The sequence below is a fragment of the Mycteria americana genome, chromosome 2 (assembly GCF_035582795.1).
Source record: "Mycteria americana isolate JAX WOST 10 ecotype Jacksonville Zoo and Gardens chromosome 2, USCA_MyAme_1.0, whole genome shotgun sequence".
NCBI lineage: Eukaryota > Metazoa > Chordata > Aves > Ciconiiformes > Ciconiidae > Mycteria > Mycteria americana.
In genome coordinates, this window is record NC_134366.1 from 150,238,181 (window position 1) to 150,255,133 (window position 16,953).

Here is a 16,953-nt window from a genome sequence, read left to right on the forward strand (position 1 = left end):
GTCTCAATTCTATCAAGCATGAGCAAGATACGTAGGACCCAAAATTCAGGTCTTGTATAGCATCCTGGTAAGTGTCTTATCACAAGGAGATCATCCACATGTGTAAGAACCTGTGTGGATTTAATAAACACTGTCACATCTAGAAAATATCCTGAAATAGATAATTTAAAATTAATGTAAAATGTGTGTATATACATATATGTGTGTGTTTGTAACACCTCCATGTTATTTGCTGACAGTTGTCTTTTACACAAGTTATGAAAGAAAAGCTTTTGGCAAAAGATTTCATTATAGCTGAGGCTGAAGTCAAACTGATTAGTTAATACCACTTAGTTACAAATCTTTTTTTCTCAAGCATTTGGTATTTTTGCTAATGTAGGCTTGCTGCTGACATCTGCAAGTGTGAGCACTCTATGATAATTTAAAAGAAACAAAGAGTCAATAAGAGCTGCAGCTTAGTATGACTGAAGTGTTCAGAGCAATCATAAACTATGTTACCTGGAGAAAGCAAAAGGGCTAGCAGCCACCCAGCACAGAGGGAATATAATACACCCAGTGTCCCGATGTACTTGCTACACACGTTTCCTTAGTTGTAGATTGACCACATCAATGTTTTTACTTCATCCTTTAACTTAGTAGCCCAGGTGCTGTATAGTATTTCTTATGCTTGGGATAAACCATAAGAATGTAGAGGCTGATCAGTAAAATGCACCTTTGTGGAAAACTGTGACTGTGTTTCCCTGTTAAGGGTAAGGTAGAGGGGGAAGAAAAGCTACTTCATTTTTCTAAAACATTAGAGATTTGTAAATTAATCTGTAGCTGGAGGAGGATCTATAGTTGTTTTGGTTTTGATTTTAGTTATGCGAGCTTAGAAAGAACAGTTTATTTGAGTACCATCTATCACCTTCGGAATGTATCCACCTGTAAACCCCTACTATTCTTTTTATTGGGATGCTGCAGTAGGATGGAAACTGTGGGATTTTGGTGTTTTTGAGAGATGCTGAGCTCTGCAACTTTCATTTGAGTTAGTTACATAATCTCAGATCCAAGTGAGCCAGGGAGAACATGGTAGGATCCCTGCAATGATCCATCAATGAATGTGGTTATAACCTGCTGCACTTTGCCAAAATGGTGGTCTCTTTAAATGTTCTGGGTAACTTCAAATTTTTTTTCTTCTGATGTCCTTTTTGTTAGACTATGTAATATGTCATTTATATAGATAAAAAGAAAAGAGGCTTTATTTTATTCGTGAAACAGTTTTCCTTCATTTTAATATTTGCTACCTACCCCTCTACACGGTACACCCATCACAGAACATAGTTTTCTAGTCCAAGTGCTATTTTATCATGCCTTTTCAACACATATTTAGACTGTGATCTGCAAGACTTCTGATTTTGTGGAGATTATACTTTGCTTAGGAACCAGTAGTTTTTAAGAAGCAAGCCAAAACAGTTAAACTTCCTTTAAAAAAAATTGTAAATTAAGTACAGTACTTCATATTTTTTAATAAAAATGTGCATTGAGAATATTCTTAGCAATTTTACTTATGAATATTGGATTTGTTTGATGTTCTTTGGTCAGAATAGCTGCGTTTTTAATAACAGGTAGATAAATACTTCTCGCTTTCAGATTAAGATAATGAGGAAATTAAATTTTCCTCTGTAGACTATGCTTTGTATTTAAAATAACTGCCTCCATAGCTTATATATATATTTATTTTTTTTTAACTTGCCGATTTAATTTCAGTAGAACACACAAGTGAATCTGCTGACAGAAATCTGTGAGATTGAAGGAGCTGATACACCACCTCTGAGACTGGAAAGACCAAAGCTCAGCAGGGCTTTTTTCTTTCCCCAGCTTTAATGGACAGATGCAATGACGGGCTAGGAGGGGCCCATAAGTCTCTCAAACTTATTCCCCACAAGTGAGCTGAGACCTTCTCAAGCTCCTGCAGAGCAGGAGAGGTCGGCCAGGGTTACAGCCCATTGGAGCCGAACGTGACGTCCCTGATCACTGACCCAAGCCCCCCTTTGGACAGCAGTAGCAGACCAAAGCATCTTGATTTTTGCCTGGGAGGAGGCAGGAGATGCTGCTCCCCTGTCTCAAGCATCTCCTACCAAAGCTGCTTTCACAGCCTTGGCGTGGTGGGCTGGAGACTGGGGTTCAGTGCTTTTGTATTTTGTGATACAACAAACACACCTTTATTCACTGCTTAAACTGCAGTGCCATTGGGACCATGCTACAGGACTGCCTGCTCTATGCTTTATACCCAGCACCTTTTCTTCTTTAGAGCCACCTCTTCTAACCAAGCTGCTGACACATTTGTGGTTATTTTGGGTCTAAAATCTTTCCAACTTCAACCCGATCGCTATTTTATTATCTTAATTTTACTTTATTGGCCATCTGGCTGATTTGAAAAGCAAAGGAGGCTAATCCTGTACTGTCATGATTTAGGAGAAAAGCAGGGAATCCACTGGGATGCGTGCAGGGGGGTTGTCTTTAAAATAATGAGGTTTGACGACCTTTCTGTTTACAGTCAGCAGATCAACATTTAGAAAATACACCTTTAAACCACTTGTTTGCACTTCCTTCATTACGAAATATTGAAAAATCCAAGGTGTCTTCTTCAGATTTTGAGTACTCCTTGTATACTCTGCCTTCAGTTATGAGGATTGCTGGCATGTAGTTTCGAGAAAGATATCTTCAGTTGATTTGCATTGTGTCAAGAGAAAAAAAATGAAGATCAGGTCTATTTGTAAACTTCATCCGTTTCAGCTAGGAAATGAAATCAGTTTTGACAGTGATACCGATATTATTTCTCCTCAGCACAGAAGTGTGTGTGGTAATTTGTACTTTATCACTTGTGATAGTCTCCTCACTGGTTTTCTTTTCTTTTTCTATTTTTAATAGTTTTGGGGGCTTTCTTTTTACTCAAACGTAATTAGCTTTACACTGTACAGAGAACAGTATTTATTCTTCGTCTGTTTGCTCTTCCGTGCTCTCAGGTTTGATGTCTCAAATGTATTCGTTTTTGAATAGAATCAATCAAATAAATAAAGGGCAACAACTTCTATCTGTTCAGATCTGCCATGGTAGAGACGGTTTCAAAATTTATCTGAGAACCTATCTTTCTTACTGAGCTACCATAGCAAAATACAATGGCCTTGTGTTTGCCTTGTTTTAAAAAGCCGTGCATACACTCAGCAGTTGATTGTATTTCAGATTCTGAAGTACAGATTGTTGCTTTTCATTTTCCTGATAAAAAGCAAAATAATATTGCAGACCCTCAGTTCTTGAAATGGATGAACATTTCTCATAAAAATCCAGCAGCTCATTTTCAATTAATTGTAATAGATTAACCATGACAAAGCAATGGTAATTCTCATGAAAATTTGATTTCGATCTGCTGAAAGTGGACGTGCGTTACTTATGGCAGACCACCACAATGACAGCAGCATATGTCTCAGAAATGTATCAAGGTAGTTATTTTATGTTATGGTTTTCAGACACCTACAGTATGTCCCCGAAATGTGCTTCTCTTGTGCTGCTGCAGGTGGTAGCAGCACCACAACAGCCCACTCCTTCCTTGCGTGGGCTCTCTCCCCGCACCCCAGTCCTTCCCCCCAAACAAACAGAAAGTGCTCTCAGCAACGGAACCCACACTTGAAATAGGTTGCGTTTGGTGAAGGTAGAGATGACTGAATGGAAACCCAGGCTTTTCATCCATTGGGGGGTGGAGACCAATGCAAAAAATGCTCAAATATATGGATATTAAGTACTAAAACCAATATTTAAAATTATGTTTTAGGACTTCGCCCAAAAAGGACTCTGCGCTTGGTGCTATGGACAGCAGAAGAGCAAGGAGGAATAGGTGCTGAGCAATACTATCAGTTGCACAAGGTAAATGATGTCTTCAGGTGATCTGCTTGACAGCACTTTTCTCCCTAGTCTCGTGACTTGCATATTACTTTTGTCAAAATGTTCAGCTTAATATCTAATCGAAAATAGTGATTCCAGTTCTGCTTGAAAGTATATTTTCTGGTTTTAATCATAAATGTAAACTTCCTTTTTACATTTAACAGAAAGTGATGCGATCATACATACACATGTTCTGCTTGACCTAAGATATTCTGTAACAAAACTGTTCTGAAACAGATATTTCGTGATGATATCTGCCATAGCTTTCAAATAATGCTAACTTTCTGAGAATGAATGATGAATGGTCCACATATGTTGGCAATATAAATAAATTTTGTTTGCCTTACGTATTTCTGCTTCGTTGCATTTTCCCATGATATTTTACAATGTAAAACGTAAAATAATACACAGAAGAATCTTTGCTATCTTATCTTAATAGTGTATAATCTAAAATACTCTTTGCCAGTTATTAGTTTTATGTGATCTAGAACATTTTAAATGGTTGATTTCTGATGATGTAAGGAACACACAAACTCTGTGACTGGTTATCAGGGTAAAAACACTGTGTATTGTCACATCTGTCTCTCCTGCCAACAACTGCCTTTTCAAAGTACATCGTGACATAAAGGGCAGTTGCATAAAATTATTTTGTAGATAAGTCTATGTGTGGGGTATTTTTCCCAGAAAAATTATGCTGTACCTGTGTAATTAAGCTAAAGTAGTTATCTTTTATTCTTTTCCCTAATTTAATAGTATTACTCTCAGCAATGGTTAATATATCCAAGGCAGAGACAAGATGAATGCAAATGTGTTTAGGAATTCACCTGCTATACAATAGTATGAAAGCAGACTTACAAGCAATTCCTAAGAGTATGTTTTTAATGGTAAGCAACCTATCAGAACAAATAAATGGAAATTTCACTTTGAATCAAATTCATTGTGATGAACAAAACTAAATCAATTTGCATCTGCAATAGAGTTGTCAGAGATAGCATTACAGGGGTTATGGTTTTCTGGCTAATTGATGAACAGTCAATTATTCCCACTAACTTGTTTAAAATTACTAAGAAGTGTATTTAACTACCCATATATAATGTAGTTCCTCCTTATATCTCCAAATTATGGGGATAGCTCAGCTCTCTCATTTGGAAGAGGTACCTAAGAGCTTGCTTTCTCAGCTTCAGGGAGGTGACAGGTTGCAGTTAGGATGTATTAAGGGCTCTGGATTTACCACTGGTACTCTGGCGTTCAGCAGGATTAAACTAGATGAAATGTTCTGGAATATGTAGCACAGGAAAGACATGCTTCTCATGTACGGAAGTGCATTTTGGAGGAGCTGGAGGGATGCTCTGTTCGTAGTGCACACCACTCATGAGAAATGTATCGTCACCTCTGTGTCGCGGATGGAGTGAGCGTGCACTTCACTCGTTAGAGAAAAGTAAAAAATACAGTTTATTGATACAGAATAGGGAGTTAACAAAGTTCAATGCGACAGTGGTTTAACAAGATTCGATGGCGAGGTGCACTTGATTATTTACTGCATAGAGGACAGGGTCAGACAAAACTGTCAGGGAGACCCTCCCGTTGAGTCATGAGGTTCGGAAAGGATCCCCTTGCTTTCTAAACTCCTTCTCAGAGAGGAGTCTAGGTGCGGCTAGATCCAGTCCTAGTCCCAGACTTGGTCAACGGTTTATGTCTAAAGGATTATATGTATATATGCGCAATCAATCCTTTATATCACTTAGCTAAGATTTCAAAGTTTAGCATGCTATTAGTCACTTACCGAGGATCTGTTGCGGCAAGGAATCTCTCAGCCTCGAGGAGTAACCTTGAGAGGTGTCCCTGCTCAAGGGGAGATCCTGGCGTGCAGCCCGCTGCCGTGCAGGAGAGCTCAAAGGGCCCTGGGCTGTCCACTATTTAAGGAGTAAGATGATTGACTTATGGTCATATTTGCATATCAGCAAGAGGTTTAGATCCCTGCTTCAGGCAGCCCTTGGCTACTTTGTTGCTATTCGTCCTCAAGGTCCAGCATAAGCTGGATGCAGCTATTGGGATGACTCCCACTGATGGTTACTGCTTGTGCAGGGAGCGGGGGGGGGGGGGGGGGGGGGGGGGGGGGGGGGGGGGGAAGCACACCGCCACGCTCTGTAGGTTTCCATGTCAGCAAATAAGCTCCATCCTATGGTGGTGTTGTCAGCTACACATGAAATTCTCATGCATGTCTCATCTTTTGCCAAAATGTCTGCATTTCACTGTTGTCTCTAGGATTTATATTCGGATGTAATATCAAAAAGCAGGCTTAAGGATCAAATAGGGAAATATAAAGCAGGCTGGGTGTTATTTGAAAGATATTTGGTTACTTTGCTTTTAAAAAAAAGAGACAAAGACGCATCCCAATTTTTACTCTGCTGATGCGATTCCATCTGGATGTTGTGCTCTGCGAAGAAAGCCCAGTCTAACTTCACAAGAGTTTGTAATTTACATGGAGAATTTAAGCAGAAATGACATCCGTCTGCTGTTTGTTGTTCTTGTTTCCCCCCTGCCATGTGATCTGGCATAATTATAAATTGATACAACTATAGGACATCGCATTACTCATAATAACAAAATAAAGCAGATTAATACTGTACATTATATTTAACATGAAAAATAACTTAACCTTTTAATGATTTACTTGTGCAAATTTCTGGCAATTAGGATAGTATGGCATAAACATTGCTTGCTGATGGTAATAAGTACAAGTTCACTGAGTGGTATTTAAAGATGCCTTGTTAAATGAAAGATGGCCCGTATGACTCATCTACATGACTTTAGTTCGCTACAAACAAGTAGAAATATGAATGCAGTAATTCAGTACAGACATGGATTTCCTTGACATTGTAAATTAGCTCCTCATGTCAGTGCAAATGTGGCAGGGGGGAAGAAATGAAGACAATATAGTACTGGACAAGTACAAATACTCTTACTTTCGTAGCTTATTTATTTTTTCTTTCAATTTAATTTCAGGTCTTCCTCATCTGTCATTGTAGGTTGCCACTGCTAGAAAGTGGATAAGTTACTGCAGAAATAACTGAGATAGCAGCAGCATAGTGGTTTTACTATGGTGTCAATAATTAACTCAGATCCCTGCATAATAGCATTATTTATATCACTCAAGTATTTCTGTAGAGCCCAGTATTATAGTTTCTGATTATTAAAACTAGTGATAGGGTATATTGGGTGTTAAAACTTGTAACAGAATGTAAGACCTGCCATACGGGGTTGACCAAAAGCTCAGTCTAGCGTCGTCCCCTGTTTCTGATAGCATCCAGTAAATAGATGCTTAGGAAAAGCATGTTTGCCCAACTGCAGTCAGAATAAGCTCAGACACATAGATTAGTCATGCAACCATGCTTTCATTTTATCACATATTTTCTGGAGAGCATCTCATGATCCTCATCCATTGTTTCCTTTGTATGATTTTTCTAAGACATTTCCAAGAGTTGAAAGCCAAGTATCGTCCAGCAGTTTCAGTGCCTCTATTAGTGTATGGGTACCTGCTGCCCACCAGTACATTGCAGAGCACCTGCTCAGTTTTGACCATGGGGTAAAAGCCTTCCAGGGGAATCACCAGCATCTTTGCTCCCAAAGGAGATACCTGCTGAAGTGCTCACTACTTTTAACTGTTAGCCAATAATTAGATTTAATCCCAGACTGAAAAAAAGCCTGATCTTCCTTTACAGTAAAGACCCTTTATCTTGATGAAGGGTAATGAAATTAAAGGATCTAAGTGTAAATCAGGCTCCAGATCTTGGGGTTCGACACTACATCTGTTGATGTACTGGGCATCTAAGTCTTTGCCCAGTGCTTAGTGTTGTGTGACCCAGTTGCTGAGTAGGGTTCTTGTGTACAGACAATACAGTAAATAACTTTAAAAATGTGAAACATTGCATCTGCTGCTTTCCTTTCCAAGTTGAGTGGAAGAAGCAGGAGGAACCCAGTTTAGTAATTCTGTAGGACCTCATGTTGAAGCTATTCAGTACAGATTCTCCTACAACCTTTAACAACGGTACCTGAGTTGGGTTTTTAAGCAGGGGTTTTAAGTTTTTGTATGTTTACTCTTATGCTGTCTTCATGAGGGGAGAAAGAAGTAGATGTAATGAAGTGTCTGTCCTCCTTTCGTTGCTTCAGACTAGTTTCTGTGAAAGATTTGTGTACTGTGAAGACAAGGTTACAGTTATTTACCCAGCTGAATTAAGGGACTATGAATGGCTGATAGTATTTATTTTGGAATAGAAGTATTGCATACAATCTCCTGGGAAAGCAAATACATTTTGTAATTAGAAGACTAAGAGATCCTAGGCCACATTCGGATTTACTTTAGTAACTCTGTTGTGATCATTGGAGGCATTAATGTGTTATGAATTTAATTCAAACCGCATTAGAGAAAGCATTATTAAAATATTTCTGCATGCTTTTATTCCTATCTTAATGATGTTTACAGTACTTACCTAAATTTCTGGTGCAAATGCCATACACTGTTTTAACTTCTTAGGAAAGGTTTAACTGTATGAAAAATACCGATCACCAGTGTTTACTAGGGTTTCCTTTTTGTGTTTATTACCAAGAAGATTTGATATTTTGCCCAAACTAGGTCTGCCTGAAAACAGAACTTTCTGAAATGCTGGTATCTTGTTGCTAATTTAAGTACTCTTTGTTGATGCTCAAATGAGGTTTCTACTGTGATTTGCTAATAAGTTACTTTCTCTAAGAAGAAAATATCAAAAAAATTGCTTGTCACTTTCAGGTGAAATGATTCCTCCCCAGAAAATATTGGCTCCTCAAAACCAGAGTTTTCAGAAAACTCCTGTGTTTCAACATCCTGTTTATTTCCCAAGGTACCAAGTACTCTGGTGAAACGCGAGACATGGATTTGTGTGTGATTTGAACCAAACACATCAAGGTCTTTAATGTGGGTTCTTTTATCCCAGTGAAATATGTTGACCATTTGCCTATTGACTGTTCTCAGGAAATATTGTCTGTAATCAAAAGTTCTGTAAAATTACTGCTTGTTGTTTTGACTGCTGCTGTCCTGCTGATCCCTTTCATTGAGAAATGAAAGAAATGCATAAAAAGAGAAATGTTCAGTTAACAGAATGACAAAAAGAAAATAATTACACTGTATTCTCCAGAATCACAGTTAACAACCAGAAGTACCCTTGATTGTGTTAAGCACAGTAAAGCTAGCATACTTATACAATTATATTTTACACCATTTCTAGGTCAATAGGAATTCATAATTCTTAATATTGAGGTGTCACAGTCCTAGTGAAAGCTGCAGAGGAAACCAGATTTTACTAAAACACAAAAAGGGGGTGATTCCTTACCCTGTCTGAAGCAGGGAAGACCGAGAATCAGCCATAGCAGTGTGTCTCCTGGCTGCCTAGTCTTCATTCCCTGCTGGCAAATTTCATACACATCTAGTGTTAGGAGAACTTTTGTCTTTGTGCCTTTCCTCCCTTTTCTTTCCCTCATGCAAGTAGCAGAGCTGGCCTCTGAAACGTTGTGAACTGGTGGAGACATCTTCTGAGGTTAGCTGCTCTGCTTTCGTACTCCAGACAGATGCACCCCACCACAGGTCCTTGGTGCTTTGGGATGTTCTGCTGTAAGAAAGCTGGGCTCCTTTTGTCCAAACTCGCCGCAGCTGTGCAAGATACAGAAAATTGTTGCCTCTTGTTGACTCATCGTGATGAGCTTCCTCCTCAGTGATCTTTTCATTTTAACATTGCACCTCTTATCCAGATGAGAACCTAAAAGCATTCTGCATAAAACTAGGAAATATTAATGATGTGTGTGCTGTGGTAATTTCTAAGGTGTTGCCAATTTATTGTTATCAGTCTGTTACTGAAAGTTAAAAAGTACTCACTTGCTTATTGAAAGCAGTAAAAGTTGTCTTAAGTTGAAAGATGTAAACCACAATTTTTAATTTCAGCAGTGTTGCCTATTTTCAAACAAAAACCTAAAACCTTTCAAAAAGGGACAGCGGTGGGACAGAGTCATTCAGAGTCATAGACAGTGTTTTGATACCCTTGTATTTGAGCAGTAAAAGGGCTTAAGTTATGGATGGTTTTCCAGGAAGAGCACTTTTCTTTGATATGCCTCTTTGTCAAAGAAAAAACCTCCCAAGACAAGGCTGCAGGTAAGCTGATGCATACCTTACATAGCCTGCTGCTGTCTTCAGAGCTGTCTGCTTTTTCTTGTCTATCATCCCGGAGAACTTACAATACTGAATGGTCATCTCTGTGAGTGCTGGCAAGTGGCTGCAGAGGAAACAGTAGCGGTATTGTACAAGGCAAGACATGCTAGTAGTATGTTTTTACTGAGTGAAATGCTAATAAGTACATGACCAAATCCTGCTCCAGGGCTGTTGAAGTTACTGGGACTTTTGTCACTGGCTTCTCGGAGGTCAGAACTCTGTAACTCTGATAGAGAGCAAGCCATAAAATCTGTGGACTTTTTTATGGACTGCTTACCTGCAAAATGTTGCAGAAAATTATTTCATCTTTTAACAAAGGTATGAGCCGTATTTATACCTTGTCATCTATCAAAAATTGTGCTAATCTTCAGCTTTACAGCAGCTTTCTCCCATATAATGATGGGGTAATTTACAAAAATTTATAACTCCCAGTCTTCCTGATTTTCCCTGTCTTCCTTCAAAAAGAGTGTGAGCAGTATGATCATGCTTGTGGCTGGTGATAATTATGCCTTGATGCTGGCGCATCTCTGCTTCCTAACAGCTGTTCTGGTGTTTTTTCTCTAGTTTCCATTTAGGCTGGTTTGGTTCATTAAATAATCTTGATCCCAAACAGCAACTCAAAATTACACTACACCATGTTTATATATTATTAAATACTTAGAGTATATTACTTATTTTTTTTCTTTTCCAGCTGTCACATTCACTTAGGTGCTTCCGGTGTTTTCTCTTGTCTTTCCTGTAGTCTTAGTTGCCAGCCTAACAAAGCTGGGTGTTGATTTAAGCACACTTTTAGTACCGCAAGTGGGATGACCGTCATTTCACCCTAAGTTCTGCAACACGTTTGTTGCCATGCTATACTTGGATCCCAACTGCTCCGAGTCAAATACTGGAATACAAGAATACAAGTGTTGGTGTTTCCTAAAGTTAAGTGTAAATCAATAACAGAAAGCTGAAAATGCACTGTCGGATTAACTGATGTCCCTTATTACTGGAACAAATTAACCATTAGTCAAGGACAGTGCTTTGCCACTACAGACTTCAGTATTTTCCCTGTAAAGTGGTGATTTTTCTCAGTGGAATGAAAAAGAAAACCAGTAAATGAGCTATTGGACAAGTAATAACACTCTATTTTAAATAGCCCCAAATTACTGAAGGCTTTTAGGACAGCTGTTCCCTCCTTTGTCCTTTCAGGTATCTCGCTGCTTTAGCTGGGTAAGAGGAATTGCCATCAGTTACTTGGTAGATTAGTCATGAGATGTTAGAGTCTAGTTTAACATTTGGTGAGAATTAACAATTGGGATTTTGACTGAATAAGTACCTACCTGTATGCTTGGGATTGCTGGTGTTTACTCTAGATGGGATATGTTTCCTACTGATAGAATATGAGTCGTGTATGACGAGTTTGTTTTCTTAATTGAAAAGATTTGACTGTAATTTCATGTTTTCAAGTGTTTGCCTTAGAGATGAGAAGGACTTGTATTTTTAGCTTTGCTTAACAAAGATAAAAATAGATTGCTTATAACAAATAAACAAATAAAAGGAATTAAAATTAAAAAATTAAAAATAAGAGAAGTATTGGCAAGGATCGTGCCTATTTGCATATTCAATGAAAATAGCAAGCTTTAGAAAGCCAATTTTCCCATGCAATATTTATTGTAAAGTTTCATTTAAAAGTTCAGTCAAAGAGCTAAACATGATAAGATAAAGAGAGGTGACCTCTTCTGTGACTGAGTCATAGGAAGACAAAGGATAAAAGTCTGTTTTGATGTTCAAAGAAATAGGCAGCAGGTTACACCAACAAGATTTAATTTTCTGGTATGTGCTAAGAGAAGTGACACAGTATCAAGATGCAGCAAATGGGATTACTTTCTGAAAAAAATGCGTACTGAGTTCCAAATGCTTATTTAAATGATACATTCAGTATGGGGGAAAAATGAAGGAAACAGCTGAGCCTGCAGTTATTTTATAAAATCTTACTGGTTTGTTGTGCTGTTCCTTTGAATTAGTCAAGGGAGCAATGTACGGTCTCACCCCGCTTTGCTAAGCGGCAGTTATTCCTGCACCATAGAGGGCAAAGGACAATAGAGTGTCTTCCCTATAGCATATTTTCCAGTGTGTATTTCTTTCTGTGTAAGTAGAAATGCCAATATACATGTACAAAAATGGGTATCATGAAACCAGTCTAACACCCTTTTTTTTAAGATTGCAACTTTCAAACTCAACAGTGAACAGTTTTATAATTAATCTTATCTTCTAGTGGACAAAATAGAGAAAAAGCTTTCTTAAGGACACATGGTACTTCAAGTAGTTGTGACCTGTTTCTTTTTTGTCCCCCAAGGAGTCTAGTTTCTCTCCCCAGGGTGTCCTGTTTTCGTGCCACTCCAGCACGTTCTCAGAACTGAACAGCTTTCTTACAGAGCAAGAATATGGTGTAATGTATTCTGGGTGGCTTGTTTTCTCAGTTTCATATTAAAAACACATGCAAACATTTATATGAGAAAACACAACTGAAGACTGCAGTAACGCTGCTATAGTAGCAGTTTATGAAGTTTTGGAACTTAGGAATTCTGTTCTTTGGAGTGGTAGGTGATATTTCTTCTTGGTATCCGCGCTGTTCCCACGCTCCCTCTTCTCCTCACCTTACTGCACTGAATAGTCCCTTCCACTTGCCTTCTTGCTCCTACTCATAGCAGCTTCTCTAAAAATGATCAGAAGTCCTGCTTCGAAGACTCAGCCAAAGAGGCTGATTCTGAATGATTTCTATCATGGTATTTATGCAGGGCTCACTATAACTAAGTAAGCTTTTGTTGGCAATTCACCTGCACACTGAAATGGGTATTCTCTTCCCTAAGTCTTGCTCCTTGGGCTTGTGATATAAAGAAGATTTACATTTTGAGAAATTCTTTCTGTTGTACCTGTGACTTTGGAGCGTTATTGGTCCCTTTTACCATGCACTGTGCTTTTCTTGGCTTGCTTTTCTCCCACTATGTTCAGAGGGTCCATGAATCATGATTTCATGTTGACGCTCATGACTTGTAATACTGCCTTTGATGATAGGCCTAGACACCACATGTATCCTAATTCTTTACATTTAATCTTTTATAAACTGAAGATTTTTTTCATTGTATAAAAATAGCGATTGCCAATTTGGAGACAACATTGGGTCTTTCCACCTCGCTTTCCAGTAGTTGGATGGGTGGACAGGTAGGTTGGTTATTTTAAGGTATTATAACATTTACAGTTACTTCATCATATGCAAAGATTTTTTATTAAATTTTTTAACTGCTGGATATATTTCTAAGTTAGAAGTGAATATCTCTGCTATGTTAGGATTTGTTTCACTCAAAAGAGAAAAGTTTTGGGAAAGTAGAGTGTAAAACACAGTTCTTGGCACATTCTATAAAGAAATTCTGAAATCTTACGTGAGTATCACTTTCACAGCCACCTGTAGTTCATATTTGGTTTTATATCCAGAAAAATGTGAAAGAATTCTTTACTGAATTGTAGGCTTATGTAAGCTGTTAATGACATGGATCTGTTATGCACCGCTATCACATATCTCCTGTAATGATTTTCTTGTAATAACCCATGACAGCCATAAAATTCGGGAATGAGATCCGGGCATAGGAGTAAAACCTGCAGTAAGTTTTCTTAGTCACATTCAAGATAGTCTGAAGTACAGCTTTTTTCTGCCTGACCTGGCCATAAACTGTTTTTATTTTGCAAAAAAAGTTAGGTGCCTCTCAAAAAGAGCGAGACCTTCTTTCACGTAAAGTCCCTAAGTACTTTATTCCAATTAAACCTTTGCGACTGAACATTCTGAATGTATGGGAAACAAATAAATGGCTCTGGATGCTAATTTTTGTTCTTTTAGCTAAAAAGAATCTTCCAAGTGCACACTACCAGCAAATGTTATTATGCTGTTTATATACAAAATCTTAAAATTTCATGTTTCCTGTAAGGACTTACCCCGGAAGCACAAACTTCCCTTAAACCAGACATTATTCCTTCAGGTCAGGAGGAACCTTGGCAATTCAGTCCTCCAACTGCAGTCAGAGTTGACTACATGGCATATTGAAAATAATGTGTTTCTGAAGAGGCAGCAGCTGTTTTTTTTCAATGGGATGTTCTTCACAGTCTAAGCAAGCTTTGAATGCATCTAATTGTAAAGCCAACCAGACTGCGTACCCTCCCCCCTGCAACAGAATTTCCGAGTTTCAGGTCTGAGAAGAAAGTGAGAGCTGCAAGTGAAAACTGAAATACGGTGGTAATGGCTTACCTTTCTAGGTGGCACTTCAGAAGTCTTAAAGCAAGTATTTGGGGACAGCAGGCCAGTCATGTTGTGGCTCCTACAGAATATTGATGCCTCAGAACTGAACTTGAACTGTTTCAGTGTTTTCATACAGAAAGATTAGATCCCTTCATTTATGCTTATAAATGAATATACATGATCACAGGAAACACTTCTCTGCTTCTTAAACAAATTTGTTATGGTATGCTCATACTGACGTGCAGAATCTAGTATATGGTGCCAGTTAAAATAGCAATCACAAAACAGTATCTTCTTTCCTTACATGTTTAGGAAAATATCTCCAACTTCGATATTGTCATGGAGTCTGATGAGGGCACCTTCAAGCCATCTGGACTGGGTTTTACTGGCAATGCTAAAGCTCGGGACATCGTGAAAGAGATCATGACTCTGCTGCAGCCCATCAATGTTACAGAAGTTTACGATGGCGCAGATGGAACGGACATCGATTACTGGATGAGAGACGGGGTGCCCGGTGAGTGTGCTTTACAGGTGACACTGCTCCTCCTGTGCAGTGGCACATCGGATGGGTGCTCCGGTGTTCTGAAAATAGTAAGAAATGCTTGCTCTCAAGGAGTAAAATTTACTGTAGGTAAAATGCGGAAATGTTAAAAGGTAACCAACAGAAATAGGACATAAAGTGCATTTGAGCTGCAGTTTAATAATGATATAGATTATATGTAGCATAACATGCTAAAATCTTCTTTTTGGCTTTAAGGATTTGTAATAATTAATCCCAGACTGGTGGTTTATAAATAGTAAACTAAGGCAGAGGGGAATTCTCCAATGCAGAACAAATAATTTTTTTATTGTTATTATCATTTCGACTTTGAAATACGGGGCTTTTAATCCCTGTTTTATATGCTGAAGAAACAATGTTTTTGAGACATGACATTTAAAAGGTTATGGGGCGTTAAGGTGTGCTAAAGGGGTAAAATTCTGCGATGTTTGAACTGGTTTAGGGGTTTGCTTGGAGTATTGTATCTGGCTCCCAGTGAGGAGCAGCTTGTTGGCAAAGAGGCTTGCAAGCTGTGAGAGAGATCCGCCACTGGCAGCCCCCCTGTGCTGGAGACCCCACACTAGCACAGGGGCTTGCAGAGCACAAGAGTCCCAGTTAGAGGCCAGCCTGGGTAAAGCCTTAGTGAATTTCCATTTTAGTTTCCACACTTGAATAATAGTAGAAAGAAAAAAGTTTCATAACACTGATATTTAAAAAATTATGATCAGTTTTAAAATTTTAACGTTCTTTGTTCTTTTTTCCAGTGTTTTATGACTGAAGTAGGCTGGCACTTTTCTCATGCTAGTTTTACTAGTAGCTACGATATGCTTAGAATCTCTTAATATTTGATTAACTGCCTTGTTTTTCACTTGATCTTGTGGTAGACGCAGTGGGTGATGGGATATATGCTTCTTATTTATGGTCAGAACCCTTTGCTTCTCACTCACCTGGGGTGCACAAAGATACCATAAAGTTGACTGCCTCGAAAAATGTATGGATATCTTAATTTTCAAAGGAAAATATCTATGCTGGGCAAGAAGTATGGGTGAAGGGATGTTGTTAAACAGCTAGGGATTCATCTTCAGCTGGTGTGCTGCTTTCCAGGTGAGGTGCAAGCTGTTCAGTGCAGTGCCACAGAGCTGTGACACTGGTGTGCACGCAGGTTCTTAGGCTCTCTAAGCCTCTGTGAGATGCCTCTGCACCTTACATGAGCATTAGGACCATGTGCTGAGTTGAGCTGAGAGGCTGTAAGCACTGCTGAGAGGCTATAGCCATGCATCGTCCTCCACAGCCTGTAAGTGCCCGTGCAAAGACGTCTGGTCCAGAATTTCAGACCAACATGTCTGTGCTGTAGTTGGAATATGAGAACTTACCATACAGCCTGTGTTTAGAAAATGCAGGTGTATTGGAATGATTTCCTAGATAAGGTGTTGGGGCCAGAACGTGGAGGACATTACAGTCAGTCATCGGGGACTTCCATTGTGCTTCCCATCTGAGGGTGACAGATTATGGAAGGAGAGAGAAGAATTTAGCATTCGAATGCCTTGTTTTCAGTTGATAATTGTGGGTGGTGCTTGTGATGACAGTGTATGTTGAGCTCTTGTACATGACTTTTCATCAGCTGAGGTGCACCTGGAGCATGAACAGCTACAGCTTGCCATGGTCCTCTTCATTAGTCACCTGGGCTACATGTGTAACGTACACTCAGCAGGAGCAGGGCAGAAAGGGGAGCCCTCTCCCATGGTCATCTGTACTCCTCAGAAAGCATAAATTATGAAAAATATCATAAACTATAAGCTCAACCTTAGGAAAATAGAAATACACCAGAATTGAGACCTCAGTTTTTAAATAAATCTGATTTGCTTTCCTATTAAAAATTTGGCACATTAATTGATGATGGATTTTTTTGCTGTCTGAAGCTTTGATTCATTTAACTTCCTGTTAAGCAAATAACAAAGTGTTCTTGCAGCAAAGGAACAGTGATTCTTTTCT

At 38.8% G+C, this 16,953-nt stretch overlaps 1 protein-coding gene across 6 annotated transcripts in view; it reads left to right on the forward strand.

Moving 5' to 3' along the window:
* The window catches only part of CPQ (carboxypeptidase Q), a 211,039-nt gene that overhangs the window by 127,953 nt on the left and 66,133 nt on the right, over positions 1-16,953 (forward strand). For all 6 annotated transcript variants that reach the window (XM_075495001.1, XM_075494996.1, XM_075495000.1 and 3 more), the window contains 2 exons: positions 3,809-3,900; positions 14,736-14,937. In XM_075495001.1, coding sequence (XP_075351116.1) covers positions 3,809-3,900; positions 14,736-14,937 — 294 coding nt within the window. The remainder of the gene's footprint in view (positions 1-3,808; positions 3,901-14,735; positions 14,938-16,953) is intronic.